General features: G+C 42.6%; 1 protein-coding gene across 1 annotated transcript in view; it reads right to left on the reverse strand.

The window, feature by feature from the left end:
• Positions 1–6: 6 nt before the first annotated feature.
• The window catches only part of llgl1 (LLGL scribble cell polarity complex component 1), a 23446-nt gene continuing 7537 nt past the window's right edge, over positions 7–15915 (reverse strand). Inside the window, exons 3-23 of the mRNA XM_008330149.3 lie at positions 11052–11133; positions 10799–10959; positions 10498–10644; positions 8238–8400; positions 7964–8099; positions 7118–7172; positions 6832–6986; positions 6458–6678; positions 6068–6135; positions 5417–5579; positions 4136–4240; positions 3615–3907; positions 3368–3518; positions 3141–3279; positions 2740–3053; positions 2468–2659; positions 2241–2313; positions 1669–1783; positions 1412–1473; positions 1006–1141; positions 7–913 (exon numbers count right to left, since the gene is read on the reverse strand). Coding sequence (XP_008328371.1) covers positions 835–913; positions 1006–1141; positions 1412–1473; positions 1669–1783; positions 2241–2313; positions 2468–2659; positions 2740–3053; positions 3141–3279; positions 3368–3518; positions 3615–3907; positions 4136–4240; positions 5417–5579; positions 6068–6135; positions 6458–6678; positions 6832–6986; positions 7118–7172; positions 7964–8099; positions 8238–8400; positions 10498–10644; positions 10799–10959; positions 11052–11133 — 3010 coding nt within the window. The 3' untranslated portion in view covers positions 7–834. The remainder of the gene's footprint in view (positions 914–1005; positions 1142–1411; positions 1474–1668; positions 1784–2240; positions 2314–2467; positions 2660–2739; positions 3054–3140; positions 3280–3367; positions 3519–3614; positions 3908–4135; positions 4241–5416; positions 5580–6067; positions 6136–6457; positions 6679–6831; positions 6987–7117; positions 7173–7963; positions 8100–8237; positions 8401–10497; positions 10645–10798; positions 10960–11051; positions 11134–15915) is intronic.

Raw genomic sequence — 15915 nt, forward strand, 5'->3', positions numbered from 1 at the left:
TGTGCTTGATGTGTGTTTAAAAAAAAACGCTGCTTCTTCAGACTTGAACTTCCTGCCAAATGACCTTAAGAGTCAATGATCTTTTTAGAACCTCTAATGGATCCTAATGAGGCATATGTGTAACAAAACAATTGAATTAAAAAACGAGTAATTCATTTAATTTGATAAAAGCTATGACATTTTCACATAACGTTGTATTCTGCAGTTTCAGATGTTGTCACTAGGGGGAGGCAAAGGTCTGAAGAAGTCAAATTAATCACTTATCAATACAGTATAGAAATAGAAAACTAATGCAAAAATAAAGTCAAGAAATGTCAAGATTTATGTTTTTATATTTTAACTGTGGTTTGTGGTTGTTTTCTAAAAAAAGAATATAAATAAATCTACAAACTGTAAAGAAAAAAATACATTATTATTTTTTATCACTGATGGTTTTCCACAGTGGAAAAGATCTAACGTAGGTGTTTGGGGGGTTTTTTGTTTTGTTTTTAACAGACAGACTGGTTAAAGAACAGAGAGCAGAGCTTTGTTGATGGAATGTAGCGAGTCTTTGAAGTTTGCACTGGACCAGCTCCATTAGAAACAGGTGTGCGTGTGTGTGTGTGTGCGCGTATACGTTGAATGTGTGCCCTCCTTTCACACACAATACATAGGACTATGATCAGCCGGATCTTTAATTAGATAAGTAGATAATAACAATAATAATTAGATTAGAACTTTTACCTAAACATGATAATAAAATGTTCAGCCAGGAAACAACAATGGATTTAGCGTAGCTTGAGTTAGCATAAAAGTTGCTCAAAGAACAAACCACAAATAGCTAACGTCACCGGTTCAGTTGATGAGGATGCCAGGTGATCGTCCCTCCTCCTCTTTAATGTTCTTCAGGTTGTTCTCTGCTTCATCCACAGTGCTGCAGGACAGATGCACAAACCGCTCGTGAAATTTGGAAAAATCAAAACAGGCCGAGAATGACGAGAGCTTCGAGTGCAAATTCCTTCCTACGTTAGAAAATCCCTGACGTCCTCCACCGTGAGTTCTCCGGTGGTGTCGAGGGTGAGGTCAGCACAGCTGAGGGGTGAGTCAAGTGGTGTGTCCAGGAGTGGAGAGGACAGAGAACTGGGCAGCTCTTCTGTTTGGCCTGTGAGAGAGAGAGAGAGAGGTCCACAGAGGTATGAGATTATGTCTGTTCATACATGTCTAATGTAGTGGGCGTTACTTCCAGAAACTCAAAAATGACTAAATTGTTTAACTAGAATTAATAAAAAAAACATTGCTTGTGCGTGGGCAGTAATAAACGTCTTGAGTTCAGTGTTAGAAAGTGCTCTTGTCTCCATAACAACCATTATTTCCTCCAAGGAGAGAGAAGGAAAGACACTTAAATGAAAGAAAAATGTGTTTTAAAACCTACCCTCAGCCTGACTCATCTGGTTCTTGTGGGTTCCATTGGCCTGCAACTGCATCATAGGATCACTAGGGGGACACACGAAGGCATACCATAAGTTTCCGCAGCATATGGAAGGATAAGCAATACCAGTGAAAGCGTCATCTCCCTCGATTTACACTATGAACTGTAGTTTTAGGCTGTGGCTGCGCCCCACGTCTTGGTTGTCTGTTGTTTACATTGAAAGTATCACTAAACAGTCATAGCTGTCTCTCTACTCTCACCTGGCAGGTGTGAGATCAAGCGGTCGGTCCAGCTGGATAGAGAAAAGTGGCTCAGTGATGACTTTAGCAGACAGTGAGAACCTCTCGTACTCGGAGGGAGAGATCAAATAAAAGCCTGGAGTAAGGAATAACATCACAAGGGAAAGTTAGGACTAGAAGTGTGAACTTGATGTTAGTATGTTCAATTTGTTTGACTTCTACTTTATTAGACCAGGTCTACACTGATTACAGGTCCAGTAATCAGTCAACAACACAGAGTTTCTCATTAATCTCTCTTGCTCTTCTTCCCTTTTCTTTAAAAACATTGCAGGACTCACTCAGCTGACATGCACCAGATACACTTACAGTACAATATAAACATGGGAGGTGCACGAGCTTCAATCTGTCAATACACTACATATTGACTGTGTACAGGCCTAACCTGAGGATAGAAGTGCCGAGAGTTCTAAATGTTTGGAAATCAAAACATTCAGATTGACTTAATATAAAAAAAAAAATTGAACAATTTCATCTGGTGCTGCAGGAATACAATCTGAATATAAAAAAACACTGATGAAGCGTTTCCTCCTCACCCTCTCCATTCCTGGTGAAAACACAGGACGCAATTCCACTGATGTCCTCTTTGCGAATGCAGTCGTATCGAACCTGAAAACACAAAAAGTACATCAATAAACAAACAATACAGCACATCGTCTTTAAAATAATACAAACAAAAAGAAAAACACATGACTACACAAAAAGTGCATCAATAAACAAACACAACAGCACAATGGTCTTTAAAAAAACCCACAAGACTCACCTGTGGTCGGAGGCCTGGTATGTTATAGAGGTGCATGTCGCCCATGTTGGTCAGACACACCAGTGTGTGTTCACTGTAGTCTTCCTGAGCCGTGGAGCTGAAGATCACCAGCGCCACCTTCCTCACCCGACAGCCTTCATGCGCCGTCAACTTGAACTTTGTTTTGGCGCTGACCTTAGGAAGAGAGAACACCTGGGAAGACAGAGAAGAAAGTAAAGATGTAAATGTGTTTGAATATTTCTTACACTTGTTTTAATCCTTGTGATTTGCACCTTGAGCTGTTCCTCTGATGCGATGAGGACAGAGTGAGCGTTGGTCATGTCCGGTGCGATGGCGAGGTCCTGGGAGGCTTCGTACGGCTCGGGTAACGGTTTCCCTCGACCGTCCAGCACTGAGATGGACACCACCGGCGCTCTGTGCATCAGCTGAATCTCTTTACCCAACACTGCCTCCACACACAAGCTGGTCTCACTGGCACCAACCCGGTCACAGACACGACCTAAGCCCACACCGGGCACCTCCAGAGCGTAGGCGTACACGCTGCCTGAGTTGGTGCCTGCCCATAACGTGGGGCCGTGGTGTGTGCCTGGAATGTGATGACACAAATGTTATTTCAATATATATTCAATACTTAACAAAAAACAGGTACATTTTAATAAGTACATCATCGCACCATCACGTAGAAAGGTGTCGGCAAAGCACAGACATCTAACCACTCCAGTCAGTGAGTCGTCTGCTGATCGAGGTTCGATCCTCCTCTGTACAGGAGCCACTTCCTCCTGTTCTGCTAGGGCTGCATTGGCCATTTGGACCTGCACACGTTACACAGTTCCCACAGAAGTTTAACAGATTCCCGATTATACAATATGTGTAACAACCAAGAAGAACAGAGTTGTTCACCTTGCTGGTAGGTGTGGTGATTGTGCGTTTCTTCCCCGACACCCTGCTCTTGCGGATTCGCCTGAAGCTCTGCCGTAAAGATTTTTTTAAGGACTTGACTCTGGACAGGGGACCCTCCATTGCTAGTGAGTCGTTAGGATGTAGTGTACATCTGTGGAGGAGCAGAGGGTAAGCTTCTGTGTTCAGGTGCGATGAACACAAAAATAAATATTTATTCATCCCAAAGCTGTGTTTGTGTGCCTCTCACCTGGCTAACACAGCGTTTCGTCTGTGGTAATCGAACAAACCGAAGCCGTGGCTCGTCCCAAAGGAGATGAGGTTCCATTCTGCATGCAGCGCTACCGCCGTGACAGAGGCCGGGGGTAGGCACTGCACAAGTACCAGAGGCTGGAAGCCTGGAGGGAAGGGAGCGGGCTTTAGACGTGGCTCCAGTCGGTCGTGACCCTTCCAGGTGAAGCCCTCCCTGTCCTGCAGGAGATCGACCACCGACACGTCCACCAGGTGGTCCGACTGCTCATCATTCAAACCCAAAACAATCACCTGGACAAACAAACAGTACATATACAGTTCAGATCCTTCATCTGTTAAATTATGATTTCCAGTCATAGTGATTTGTTTTGACAAAATTCCATCTCCATTGACATCTAGCCCAAACATTCCATCATAAAATCCATAAATCGGGTGATGACCAGACAAACTGCAGCTGCATATTTAACATAAACACAATTCTCCTATGTGTTTTTATGCATCTATCGTGTACATCTTCACCTGTCCAGACGTTCCAGCCACCACCAGCTTGTTGCTGTATTTACACAGACTGATCTTCTGGATGCCCAGTCTGGGGTCATCACTGTACGGGTCAAAACAGCCCACCTACACACAGACAAAAACAAAAAATAGATGGATAAAAGTTTTCATTGTGGTTCCACGACAAAAAATAGGTGGATAAAAGTTTTCACTGTGGTTCCACGTCTTCTCGTTTTCCTGAATCCAAACCAAAACCTGTTCCTGCAATTCCTACGTTGTCATGTAGAAAAAAAAAATATATATATATAGGCCACTGATTAATCCCGTTTGTGCCGCTTGATCAACAAAGTACCAGTAGAAGTTCTCCTGCAGCAGCAAATGCCAAGACAACCCCCTGCCCCCCGTTTCCCTTCACACAAACTCAGCACAACATGTGCAATAATGTCTCTCACACACTCATACACACACACACACGCTGATACACACGAGGAAGGAATTCCAAAAGAATCTCCTCTTGCATGGGAGCTGTATCTTGGCAAAACAAGGAATAGAAGGTTGGTCTCACACACACACACAGAGAAGAGAGAGTAGAGTGGGCTGATTGCTCTGGTTTTCATTACTGCATAAAAAAGAAAAAAAACCCACTTCATCCCATCTGAGGACCACATTCCTGAACACACAGCTCTGTTACCACAGGATACATGGGGAAAGGTGGACTGAGGGGTGAAGAGGAAGAAAAGGAAAGGGTGAGGAGAAAAACAATAAAGGTTTAAAGGGTGTGTGGGAGTGTGTGGTCAAAAAATGTGTTCAGTTTGGTCAATGTTACAGTGGAAAAAAATGTTTCTTCCAATATTTGAACCAAAATGATACTTTACTTTACTCTTATTTTGGAAATTCAGTCACACTCTTGGAGCTGTTTGATTCACATATTAGTTTAGTCTTTTGATTCTTGGCCCATCTTCGTTTCATGTCAGCGCACTCGAAAGCCAAAAAGCACAGCCGCGCTCCCTCAGCATCAAGAGTTGCCTGCCAGGGCTGAAAAACTCAATTCAAATATAATTCTGTGCAGATCCTTCAAACAGAATCTGACTGCGGTTGCTTCAGAGTCAAGTTTTAATAAGACGAACAACTGGGTGGGTCTGTCTGAAAACCAAACACATGGAAGCATCCAGATGGGGGAAAACTGGGCCACAATTGTGTTATTACTGAACCCAGTGTGTGTATAAAACTCTCATGTCGAATATGAGGAGGAAAAGAAAAACTTTAACCGTCACATGCTCAGAGCTCATCGAGCGTTCTCACCTTTCTGAACGGAGGCCATTCGTCTTCCTGCTGCAGGTCGGGGTCGTGAGGGTCATCGCTGGGGTCACAGTCGGTGTGGAAGACGTTGGCTGTGCTAAGTTTGTACAACGGAGTGAGAGCGACACCAGATGCGTCCCAGAAGCGAACGGTGCCGTCTTCATGTCTGCGAACACACAGTGTTTAATGACATTGACATGGAAGGGTTTTATGGGTAAAAAAAATCAGTCAGGAATAGGAATGTGTCAGGAATGTGTTTGCAGCTACTGTGCAACTGTGTCATAAAGAGTAAAACTTATTTACATAAATTATAAAGCACTTATAAACGACTAATTAGCCTATTATTCTTCAGCCGCTGGTCAAACTGACGCAGAACAAGGTCATTAAACAGTAGCTCAGGAACAGTACTTAGAACTAGTCTGCAAGTCCTGGTCTCAGTGCAAGGCACATCCAGACCTATTCAGTCTTTCCAGGTGGTTCTATTTAGAATCATCTCCTGGCAGCTTGAGGTACCGTTAAATTACTCGAAAGCATCAGGTTTTTGTCAAGATAAAAAGAAAATGCACCGGCAGAGCGGATTTCTTCAATGTATTTTGTGTGTGTGTGCCTGAGTGTTTGAGTATTCGTGTGTGTGTGTGTGTTTTTCTTAGATACCCTGTCAGCAGAAGCTCTTGGTGTTTGGGTGGAGGAGCCAGGTTCTTCCCTCCACATATGGGCCAAATCTGCACAAACAAAAATTGGACAACATTTAACTGTGTATTAGGGACAAAAAATGCAGAAGAAAAGTCTGACCCAACAAAAAAAAAAACGTTATTTTTACCATGAAGCCACCAAATAGCAGCTATTTCAGCAGTAGGAATAAACACTTAAAGAATAATGGATGGATTTTATGACAAACCTTTTTATTCTTGTAAAAATAAAATTAAGACAAAAGAACTGAAGGGTCCCAAGGTCAACAGGGGAGAAATTGAGGTTTGTCATTATTTAAAAGTAACCCACAATTCAATTTGAAATAAATAAATAAATAAAAATCACGCTGCTCACCTTGTTTCCCCTTTGGCAGCCCTGCTGGACTTTACCAGCATTGATTAACCTCTCCCACAGTTTAGGAGGGACGTGGGAGATGTGGCAGGAGCACGTGATGGCTGAAGAGTGAAGAGGAGCCAAGTAAGGTGAAGGGAGCGACGGCCACCCTGGGGTTTGGAGGTCAATGACAACCAGCTCCTCTTCTAATAGCACAACCAACGCTGTGGGGTCATCAAACACTTTAAACACAAGAGACGATAAGAGAGAGAGAGGGAGAAACAGAGGGAGGGAGATTGTGAATTGATTTTTCCTTGTAAATTAAATTCTCTGGGAAAGACAACGACTGTCGGGAAACCACCGATACAGATCAGTGACATCACCTATGTCCTCACCTTTCTCCTGCTCTGTGCTGTGGACAGTGAAGAAATCGATGACCCGAGACGTGAAGTCGAGAGTGACGTGGTCTTTGTCCTGCTGGATGGTCAGGCAGTGGCGGTCACCGTAGCTGGCTCTGGGCATTCCTCCACTGTATAACATCAGTGGAGAACTGGAGCAACACAAACACACATATATATATATTATTAAATAATTACTACTTTCTTTAAGTCAGGACTTCATCAATATCAATTGGCAACAATCACATTCTCTAATATAGAAACAAAGGTTCAGGTTTATTACCCTGTGTGTGTTGTTCTCCACAGAATCTTGCTGATAGCCTTGCAGGGAAATGGACCTGGTATTGATTGAAAAACATAAAAAATATACATTACAAAACCTTCACAAACAGACAAATTGAAAGAAGCAAAAAAAAAAAAGTGGTTTAGCATCAGAGCAAACTCAAGTACCGTATTTTCCAGACTATAAGTAGCAACAGCTAAAAATGCATTATAAAGATTACCGTATTTTCCAGACTATAAGTAGCACCAGCAAAAAATGCATTATAAAGAAGAAAAGAAAACATATAAGTCGCTCTGGAGTGTAAGTTGCATCGGTGCCCTCTAGTGGCTGTCAGCGTGAAAATAACAAACGTGAAATTTTATTTTAATATATAAGTCGCACCTGAATAAACCAGCTATAGGATGAAAAAAAAAGTGTGACAGTGTGGAAAATATGGTGATTGATAATTAGTGCCAACTCTCATTATAAAGTGTAGTCATTAAGTTTTGTTACAATGTCAAAATAATTTAGAAATAATATAGAAATGTTGACTGACACTTGACTGTGGTTTGTCTCAGTTCTTGTCTCTCAGTAGGACATCAGCACTTTCTATCGACTACTGTGCTAAAACAGACCCCCCCCCAAGATAAAGACCCTGCCTGTCACGCCGACTGACTATGAGCTACAATAAATCACCTGATGGAGCTCATTTTGCTCGTGTCAAACACAAGACATTCACCCTTTGTGCCAAACCGCTCTGTCCCACAGCTCTGGCTGACAATGGGCTCCAGCATGTGCCTGTAAAATATAATTTAAGCTGGGAAACCCAAACACGCGTGCTGTGCGTATTTTGTGTGCATTTCTCACCATATGGGATGGTGGTGGAGGCTGGCTGCTGACTGTAGGTGTTGCCCGTGGTTACGGGCCACACAGAGTAGCCCCCGTCGTTGTGCGAACTGACAAATAAGTTTCCAGAGCGTTCCCACACCAGGCTCTCCAACTGCTGCGGGGGAGACAATCAGGCTGGATTAAAGTACATCTGCAGCTTAAAATGAAACGTACACGTTTACCACGTGTAACTAATGACCCTTCTGTTCCTGCAATGGAGGATAAATCAAGAGACTGAATCCTACTTTGTTACCTGTTTTCCCAGGAATATCTGTTCAGTGTGGCGAGTGTGCAGGTTCCACAGCACGACGAGGCCTCGACTGTAGCCAATCAGAATCTTCCCTGACTCCTGAGGATGTTCCTGAAGGGATTCCACAGGCCCTAAAGATTTCCCACACCTGTAGTCATCTGGCAGACTGCAACAACAGTAAAAAAAAAAAAACACGATGAGTCGTTAACTTTAAAACATATCTGTGACATAATCGTCCGTTATATGAAACTAAAAATGTTTGGTCTCTGAATAACTTTAAAACATATCTGTGACATAATTGTCCGTTATATGAAACCATGAGGGGTAGAATACGACTAATTTATAAACGCAGTACTTATTTATACTTGATATATTCTGACTTGGTCGTATCATATGACACCGTATGATACTGTGGTGCATATTAATAGTCAAGAGTCTTCAAGAATAAGTTCAAACGATAAACCATCTACAGCTGGCTGCTCTGACAACGACACAAACAACAGAAATGCAACATCAAGCAGCAGCTGAGTTATCGCAGCGTCTGTGAACCACACATTCCTCGGAGACAGAAAGGAATGTGGAAGAGGACACACCCTCAAGATGTCAGAGGATTCCCCTCAGCAAAGGACAGGGGAGAAGACAAGAGGAGGGAGGCGGCTGAGACCTTCAACCAGTGAAAAGCCAACAAATTAAATGGGGAAGGGAAACAAAGCTCAGCAGCTTTTAGGGGTTTTAGATCGTAATTTAAGCAGAAAAATAAGAGGGACAACTGTGTCAAGAGACACACAGAGGGAGCACTGAGTGAGCTCCTCTCCCCGGAAGCTCAGACTCACAAAGCATTCCACTCTCGCCGTCTCCCTGTTAACTAGCATTTTCGGGGAATGCAGCATCCTGCTACAGAGTCCCGGTGATGAGCCTGGAGCGTGTATGTGTGTGTGTGTTTTTAGGAGAAGCAGCTGAAGCGCTTCCCCAGCCGGAACACCACAATTTGGCCACTGGTACAAAGCCTCACTGTCTGGAAACTCTCCTCCTTTTTCAGACACACACACACACAAACGAAGGCATGCTCACAAACGCTCACACACACACACACACACCTTATCAGGGCCTTCGTTAAGCTTCAGTTCTGCCCACTTCCCTAAACAAGGCTGCTTAATGAGAGGTTTGTCCAAACTGTCAGACAGTCAGAGCAGAATAAATAGGAAGCACAGCAGCGGCTCTGTCTTATTCTGCCAAAGCATCAACACAGGAATGTTGCAGAAACGCAACAACGTGAAGAAAACAAAATACGATTTCAGAACTCTTTGCGGACACAACGTTCCCACGACAAAGACACATTAGCAGTAAGTTATTTTTCTTTTGGATGGATTCAGAAAAATCCATAATTTCTTATCTTAAAGTAAATGTCTACAATCATCTATTATCTCAACACGCTTGGACCAATCACGTGTTGAGAAGTCAACAACAATAACATTCGACCACCGCTTCAGTCGGCTGAATATTTCCACACTTGACTGCATGAACATGAGAGGATAAAGAAAACAATAAACAAATTGCAGACCTCAACTTCTCCATTTGTTGTTAAAGGTCTATAAAATATCTGTCTTCTTTTTTTTTTTAAGTGCATTTTATGAACTGTCCGTATTCTTTTACACCACCCTCTGTTGGTTTTGGACATACACATCCTTACATTTCCGTTGCACACCTTGTTCAAATATCTCCTGCCCATGTCTAAACACATAACCATATCCTCCATACCCATAACCCATTTTCTGCTGCATCTGATTCCGAGCTTTGAACACACGCCACAATCCATCAACTTGACACTGTGAAAGTCATTCCTGGGCTTTTACAGTTCCTGGATGTCTTTTCCTCCAACCTTTCATCTCCCTAACTGTCTTCTCATGGTCCCTGAACCACATGATCCTGACCTGCCTGCTGCTTTTGGGGTCAACGGGAAAACAGTCTCAGCATGTCGGTGTGTGTTTGACCCCATCAGCTGGAGCTGAATAGAGGAAAAAGAGGAGTGTTTCCAAAGAAGACATGCTGTGAATGTGACGGAGGGATGAAAAATAGACAAAGTACAGTTAAGGTAATAGTTTGAGCAGAGAAAATATGATTAGATAAATAAGAAAAGTTTTCTTTTTATTTTTTTATTTCTACCAAGAGTAACTCCAGCAGTATTCTTTCAGAATACATGAAAGTCGTCTTTAAATCATGTTTTCTGATTGACAACCCTCTCAGTGATGAAGAACAGCCTCACCTCTGTGTGATCTGATCCTGAAAGAGCGTTTGGTCCTCTTTCAACGAAAGACGGGGCAACTGGAGGAAGTACACGCCTCCACCCTCTGTTCCGATGCTGACCACATCACACGACCTCAGCAGGAGGAGAACGGTGACCCTGGTAGCACTGGCAAGAAGCAGAAAAGTATGAGGATGAGTACAGGTGCTCTGACCCCTGAAACTCTTTCCAGCAACTTTTGGTCAACAGTGTGGTGAAGTGGTTGGCACTGGTGCAGCACAATAAAAAGATTAATTTAAAACAAATAAAAGAGGTTAGATACCTGCAGCTCTCAATACCAGGTCTTCCAGGGAGGCTGTAATTTCCAACTTCTTGGAGGGCGACCACACCCTCTTTCCTAACCCCACCCACTTCTCGGGGCATCCCAGCCACCAACTCCCACAGGTGAATGGTGTTGTCGTCCAGCAGGGACAGCAGACGACCCTAAAACACAGAACAGAACAGAACAGGTCGACGCATTATTCTCTGTTGTCACGTTTCACTCTGTCCGTTGCTGCTTGTTGTGCGGGGCTCACCTGTCCAGGCAGAAAGTGGATCTGCGTGACTGCTGTAGTGTCCTTGTGTAGTCCTGTGATTTCAACACCAGGGGCGCCATAACTGTAAGGAACAGGTCAAGGAAACGCAGGAAGGACAAAACCAAGACAAAACTGTGCAACTTGCTAAAGAACAGCAGACAGAACAGTCAGAGTTTTCGATTACAGTATGTTGACGTCAAACTAATGTGGAAAAAAAAAATACCAATAGTATTAGTTTCCTTATAATGAGTCATAATGACCACACCACCAGGTAAAGTGCGAGATAAAACCCTAACCCTTACAGACAGAAATAACAAAAGAATTTTTTAGTTCTTAACTCACACTCAATTATAATATTCAAGTCAGTGAACAGAGTTTTAAACGGCGGCTGTGAGCTGTAGCTGTAAAGCAGAACAAACACACTCCTTCGGTCTAATAGCAGGGGAAGGACCCTTTGACAAAGCTCTCAGCAATTACCAACAGCGGATGACGCAGACGCCTTAAAATCCGCTGCTGTGCGAGTGTGAATGTGTGTAATCAGCAGCCAATCTTCACAGAGCTGCTGCTTTGTTAGTCTTGTAAACGAAGCCGAGCCGATACAGTAAAGACTGCTCTCCAGAAGGACCACGCCAATTATACAGCAAGGCTAAATTTGGCTGAACCATGAATTAGCATGCACGCACGCAGCCTGTACTGTACGTATGTGGGTTCAAATCCAGCAAATTATGAGAATTTGAGAATTATTGGGTTCAAATCCAGCAAATTATGAGAAAATCTTAAGAGATTGTATTGTTTATAAAACTCTAAACACAAACCATTTTTTTTGCTATATGCTATTCATGTTACATATGCATTTTATCTCCTGTTCATTTCTTATTAATCATTTATGTTTTAGCACCAGGCAAATCTGATTTTCAATCAGAAATGAACTTTTTTTTTTATTTAAATCAGCCCACAGCACTACCACCAAAATGAAGCCGACTTCAGCAGCAATAGCCAAAGAGTTAAGCCCTCAAACATCATTGGCTCCTAAACTTATGTTCTAGCACTTTCTTTATTTTCATTCATTCTTTTTTCACCTCTCTGTGTGTGTGTTCTCCAGATCTAAAATTCCCCAAGACAATTTTCACCTCTTCCACTGTAAACGTTCAACACTGGACTCACTCATCGCTCTCTGTCCTGATCCACCAGAGGCTCTGGCTGAGTGTTGTACCAACATTCTTTGGCTGCAGTCACTTCCTGTCCATAGGCTTTATTTGCTGTAATAATACATGCTCCAGACAGCTGGAGCTGGAAGGGTGTGAGGAGCACTCACCCATGGGTCATGAACCACATGTACGGTAATGGAAGCGACAGAGAGGGGGAAAAAAAAAGAGACTTATGTGAGGCAAATCTAACACAGCACAGTAACTGGAACAACCAGACCGTCATATGAAGATTGATGCCACAGCCACGCAGCCAACGGTCGCTCCGCTCAGACGAGAGAGTTGGAACTACAGCCAACGGTCGCTCCGCTCAGACGAGCAAAGAGAGCTGGAACTGAGGGAAATCAGTGGGTATAACCAAAGGTTTTCCCTGAACTGACATTGGTGTATTTTTAAATTTCCAGCTAGTTAACATCAACTGAATCATGAACGAAAAAAAATCTAAGAACCATTTTATGGCTCGAGTTATTTGTTGATTAAAAAGAAAAAAAAAAAAACTTTTTCAACCTGATCTTAAATACATCTTACACCAAGATACTTTATTTGGAAGGTGTTGATTGGTTTAATTTATAGATATATTAATCAAAATGAATGGCAGGTTAATATTTTTTCCAGATAAAAAGAGATGAAATGAAACAACGTGATGAAGAGTTCAGTACATCATCCCTGTGATACGTCTCTACGGCATTTCCGGCTGCTGGTGTTTTGATAACAGTGTTAATTCAAAACTGCGATGGTAAAACTATTCAGAAAGTATGAACTCCCACTGAACTCCAAGTTTTTACACAGGACAACTGTACCCAGAAATGACGTGAGGAATCAAACAAAGGCAGAAAAAAAACCCCCAAAAAAACCTTTTACTGGCGTAAGACTCACCAGATTATTTCTGTAAAGCCTTTGTATGTACAGTACAAACGTCACATGCATTTGTCTACTTGATAAGGAGGATTGATTTGTATTATTGTTTCTGTCTCCCCCGTGTTTATCTTTGTGATGAGTCGACGTTTAAACACCGCAGCCTCACAATCATTTTCCTCTCTGTTGAACTGTTGACAGACTGTTTAGTCTGGGGACTCAAACTTCTCATCCTAAATCTAATCCTACACCGCGTGTTGCCATTGTTTTTTTTCCCACTTACATGTTGCACCCGCTCAAGAGCCTGGTGGTCATTAATCTTGTGTCGACTACAACACCTGACCTTTTAACCACTTTTTTTTTGCAGACTATGACCAAGCTCAAAGCTGGTATTTCCATCTCCTCTGTCTATACCAACAGAGAGAGAGAAAATATATATATATACAGCTGAGTGAAAACGATTGGGGGGACTGAAAACACATTTGCACTGGTGGTTTGTGCCCGAGCAACCGCAGCAGAGTCATGGCAGATCTGTGCACAGCACTTTCTCCAAATTTAAACTGGCTGTGCAAGGAGATGTGCAAAGAAAGCTGTCAGCGTGCGGAGAAAAAATAAAACCACTAATAGCTATTTAGGACTGCCAGAGCCTTCACATTTGACCGGTCTCTAGCACCTTTGACAGGAACCAGGCCACGACCAGCTCCGGTTTCACACTTTGTCAAACCCCGGCGACCAAGTAAGTTTGTCTGACCATCGGCTTTAATGAAAGGCAGATTCTGGCATCTTAAAAATATAAGAGCGAATTGAAACGAAAGGCGTTTAATGAGAACGTGGGGGACAAAGGTCAGACCAGGCACATGGTTTAGAAATGACACACACACACACACACACCACACAAAACACATTTCCTGGTCATGGTGATGTCAGAGGACAGCTGGTGGAGGTTTTCCCATGATTCAGTGAGTGTGTATGTGTGTTCCTGGTACAACTATACACGTGGGGACATTGTTTAGTTTTTTTTTTGTCTTTGTTGGGACATTTTGCCAGTCCCCACTGAGAGTGAGTGTGTGTGTGTGTGTGTGTGGTCACTGGTCTATATTTCCTCCACAGGGGGGCACACAATGAGGAAGTCATCATTCGTTCATGCTTCAGAAACAACTCAGCAGTTTTTTTTTTTAAATGAGCTCATGGTCATGAGGCGTGTGTAAAAGTGAGATCATTGACCGTCAGTGATGAGAAAGTAAGAGGTCACCAGGTCTCAAACAAATATATCTCATACAAATGTCAAAAATAATTTTCAGCCAGAAACACTGTTTCCAAAGTCAAGTTCCTCTCCTGACTAAATACTTTGTAATTAACTAAAAGACATACAAAAAAAGTGACAAATAAAAGACGACGTAAATGTATAATGCCACCCTGGTAGAGTGAACAACATCCATTGTTCATTGTTACTCCAACACCTTAATTCACATTCAAGCACGTACAGAACACTAAACCCTAAATAAAGTCGGAGCTAAGCTGAGAAAACACTTGACACAAATCAAGTCCTTAAAACAAAATCTCCATGAAAAACCACGAACCATGAAAGTCAAACAACAAGAGCCGTGAGAGCAAGAAAGAAAAAAACACAACCCAACAGAGTAAAATCATCTGAGGAACCTGTTGAATGACACATTGGTTTAATGATGTTTAAGTGTGCACGGAAACCATTAGTCAACCTGAACGTCTGACTAAAAGAACGAGCTTCCACACTGGTCCCCACAGAGAAGCTGGAGGAGCACACAATGGGGGCCTACAGTAACTCACCAACACACACACACACAACAACCCTCCCACCCACACAAAGTGTGCAATTGCCCGCTGATGCAGAGAGAGCGTTAGCAAACATAAAGCGATTTCACGGTCTGAATACAGACAAACACAAGGCATTGTCCTCCGTGAGGGGGACAGAGACAACCGGCAACACACAAACATGGAGGTGAAAGTAGACGAGCAAAAAAGAGACTGGATCACTACACCCCAGAATGACTGTGCACATTTTGCAAACACAAAGAGAAAAAGTAAAAGTTTAGATAATAATCCCAGATGATAATAAAAAAAGGCAAAACTGTTTTGCTAAAAACTAAACACGCAGTCACAGATGCTTCGGACGTCTGACAAAAGGCAATCGACAACACGACAAGCCAAACAACTCCACCCAGCCACTAGAGAAACAATCTGGTCTCATTTGCATCCTCCCCCCCCACCCCCCACCCCCTGTCAGTGCCTCTCACACTCCCACTCTTTAACCTCTCTGTCCCACTCACACAACAGCAGTCGACACCATATGTAGTCACTGATGTACGGCTCGCTGCAAACTTGGTCTGGCTGACTCCCAACGTGGGGGTCAATCAATGACTGTGAATTTTTAATTCCTTTGTTGAACGAGAACAGCTGTTTGGTAAGAACTACAGAGGGGCGGACCATGACCATAGTCTTGTCTTACAAAAAGGGGGCGCTGCAGAAAACGTTTGAGAAGCACTGGACTAAAACAACTCAAACAAACTTTTTGTACTTTGTATCAAAGTCAGTGCTTCTGATGTAATGTTTTTTAAAAAAAACTTCTAGGAAAGTTTTCTGGGTAATTTCGCATAAATGATTAAAATACAATCAGTCAAATGAATTATTGATATAAACCATTACGATCTAATTAAAATGGCAGTTGGGTCTTTAATCATGGTGACGTTGTAAATTCCACATTTTCACAGTTCCGTCTATATATTTAGGTACAAAAAAAATGATATGAAAAACATAATTAATCCCAT

Source organism: Cynoglossus semilaevis, chromosome 17 (genome assembly GCF_000523025.1).
Source record: "Cynoglossus semilaevis isolate Cse_v1.0 chromosome 17, Cse_v1.0, whole genome shotgun sequence".
NCBI classification, from domain to species: domain Eukaryota; kingdom Metazoa; phylum Chordata; class Actinopteri; order Pleuronectiformes; family Cynoglossidae; genus Cynoglossus; species Cynoglossus semilaevis.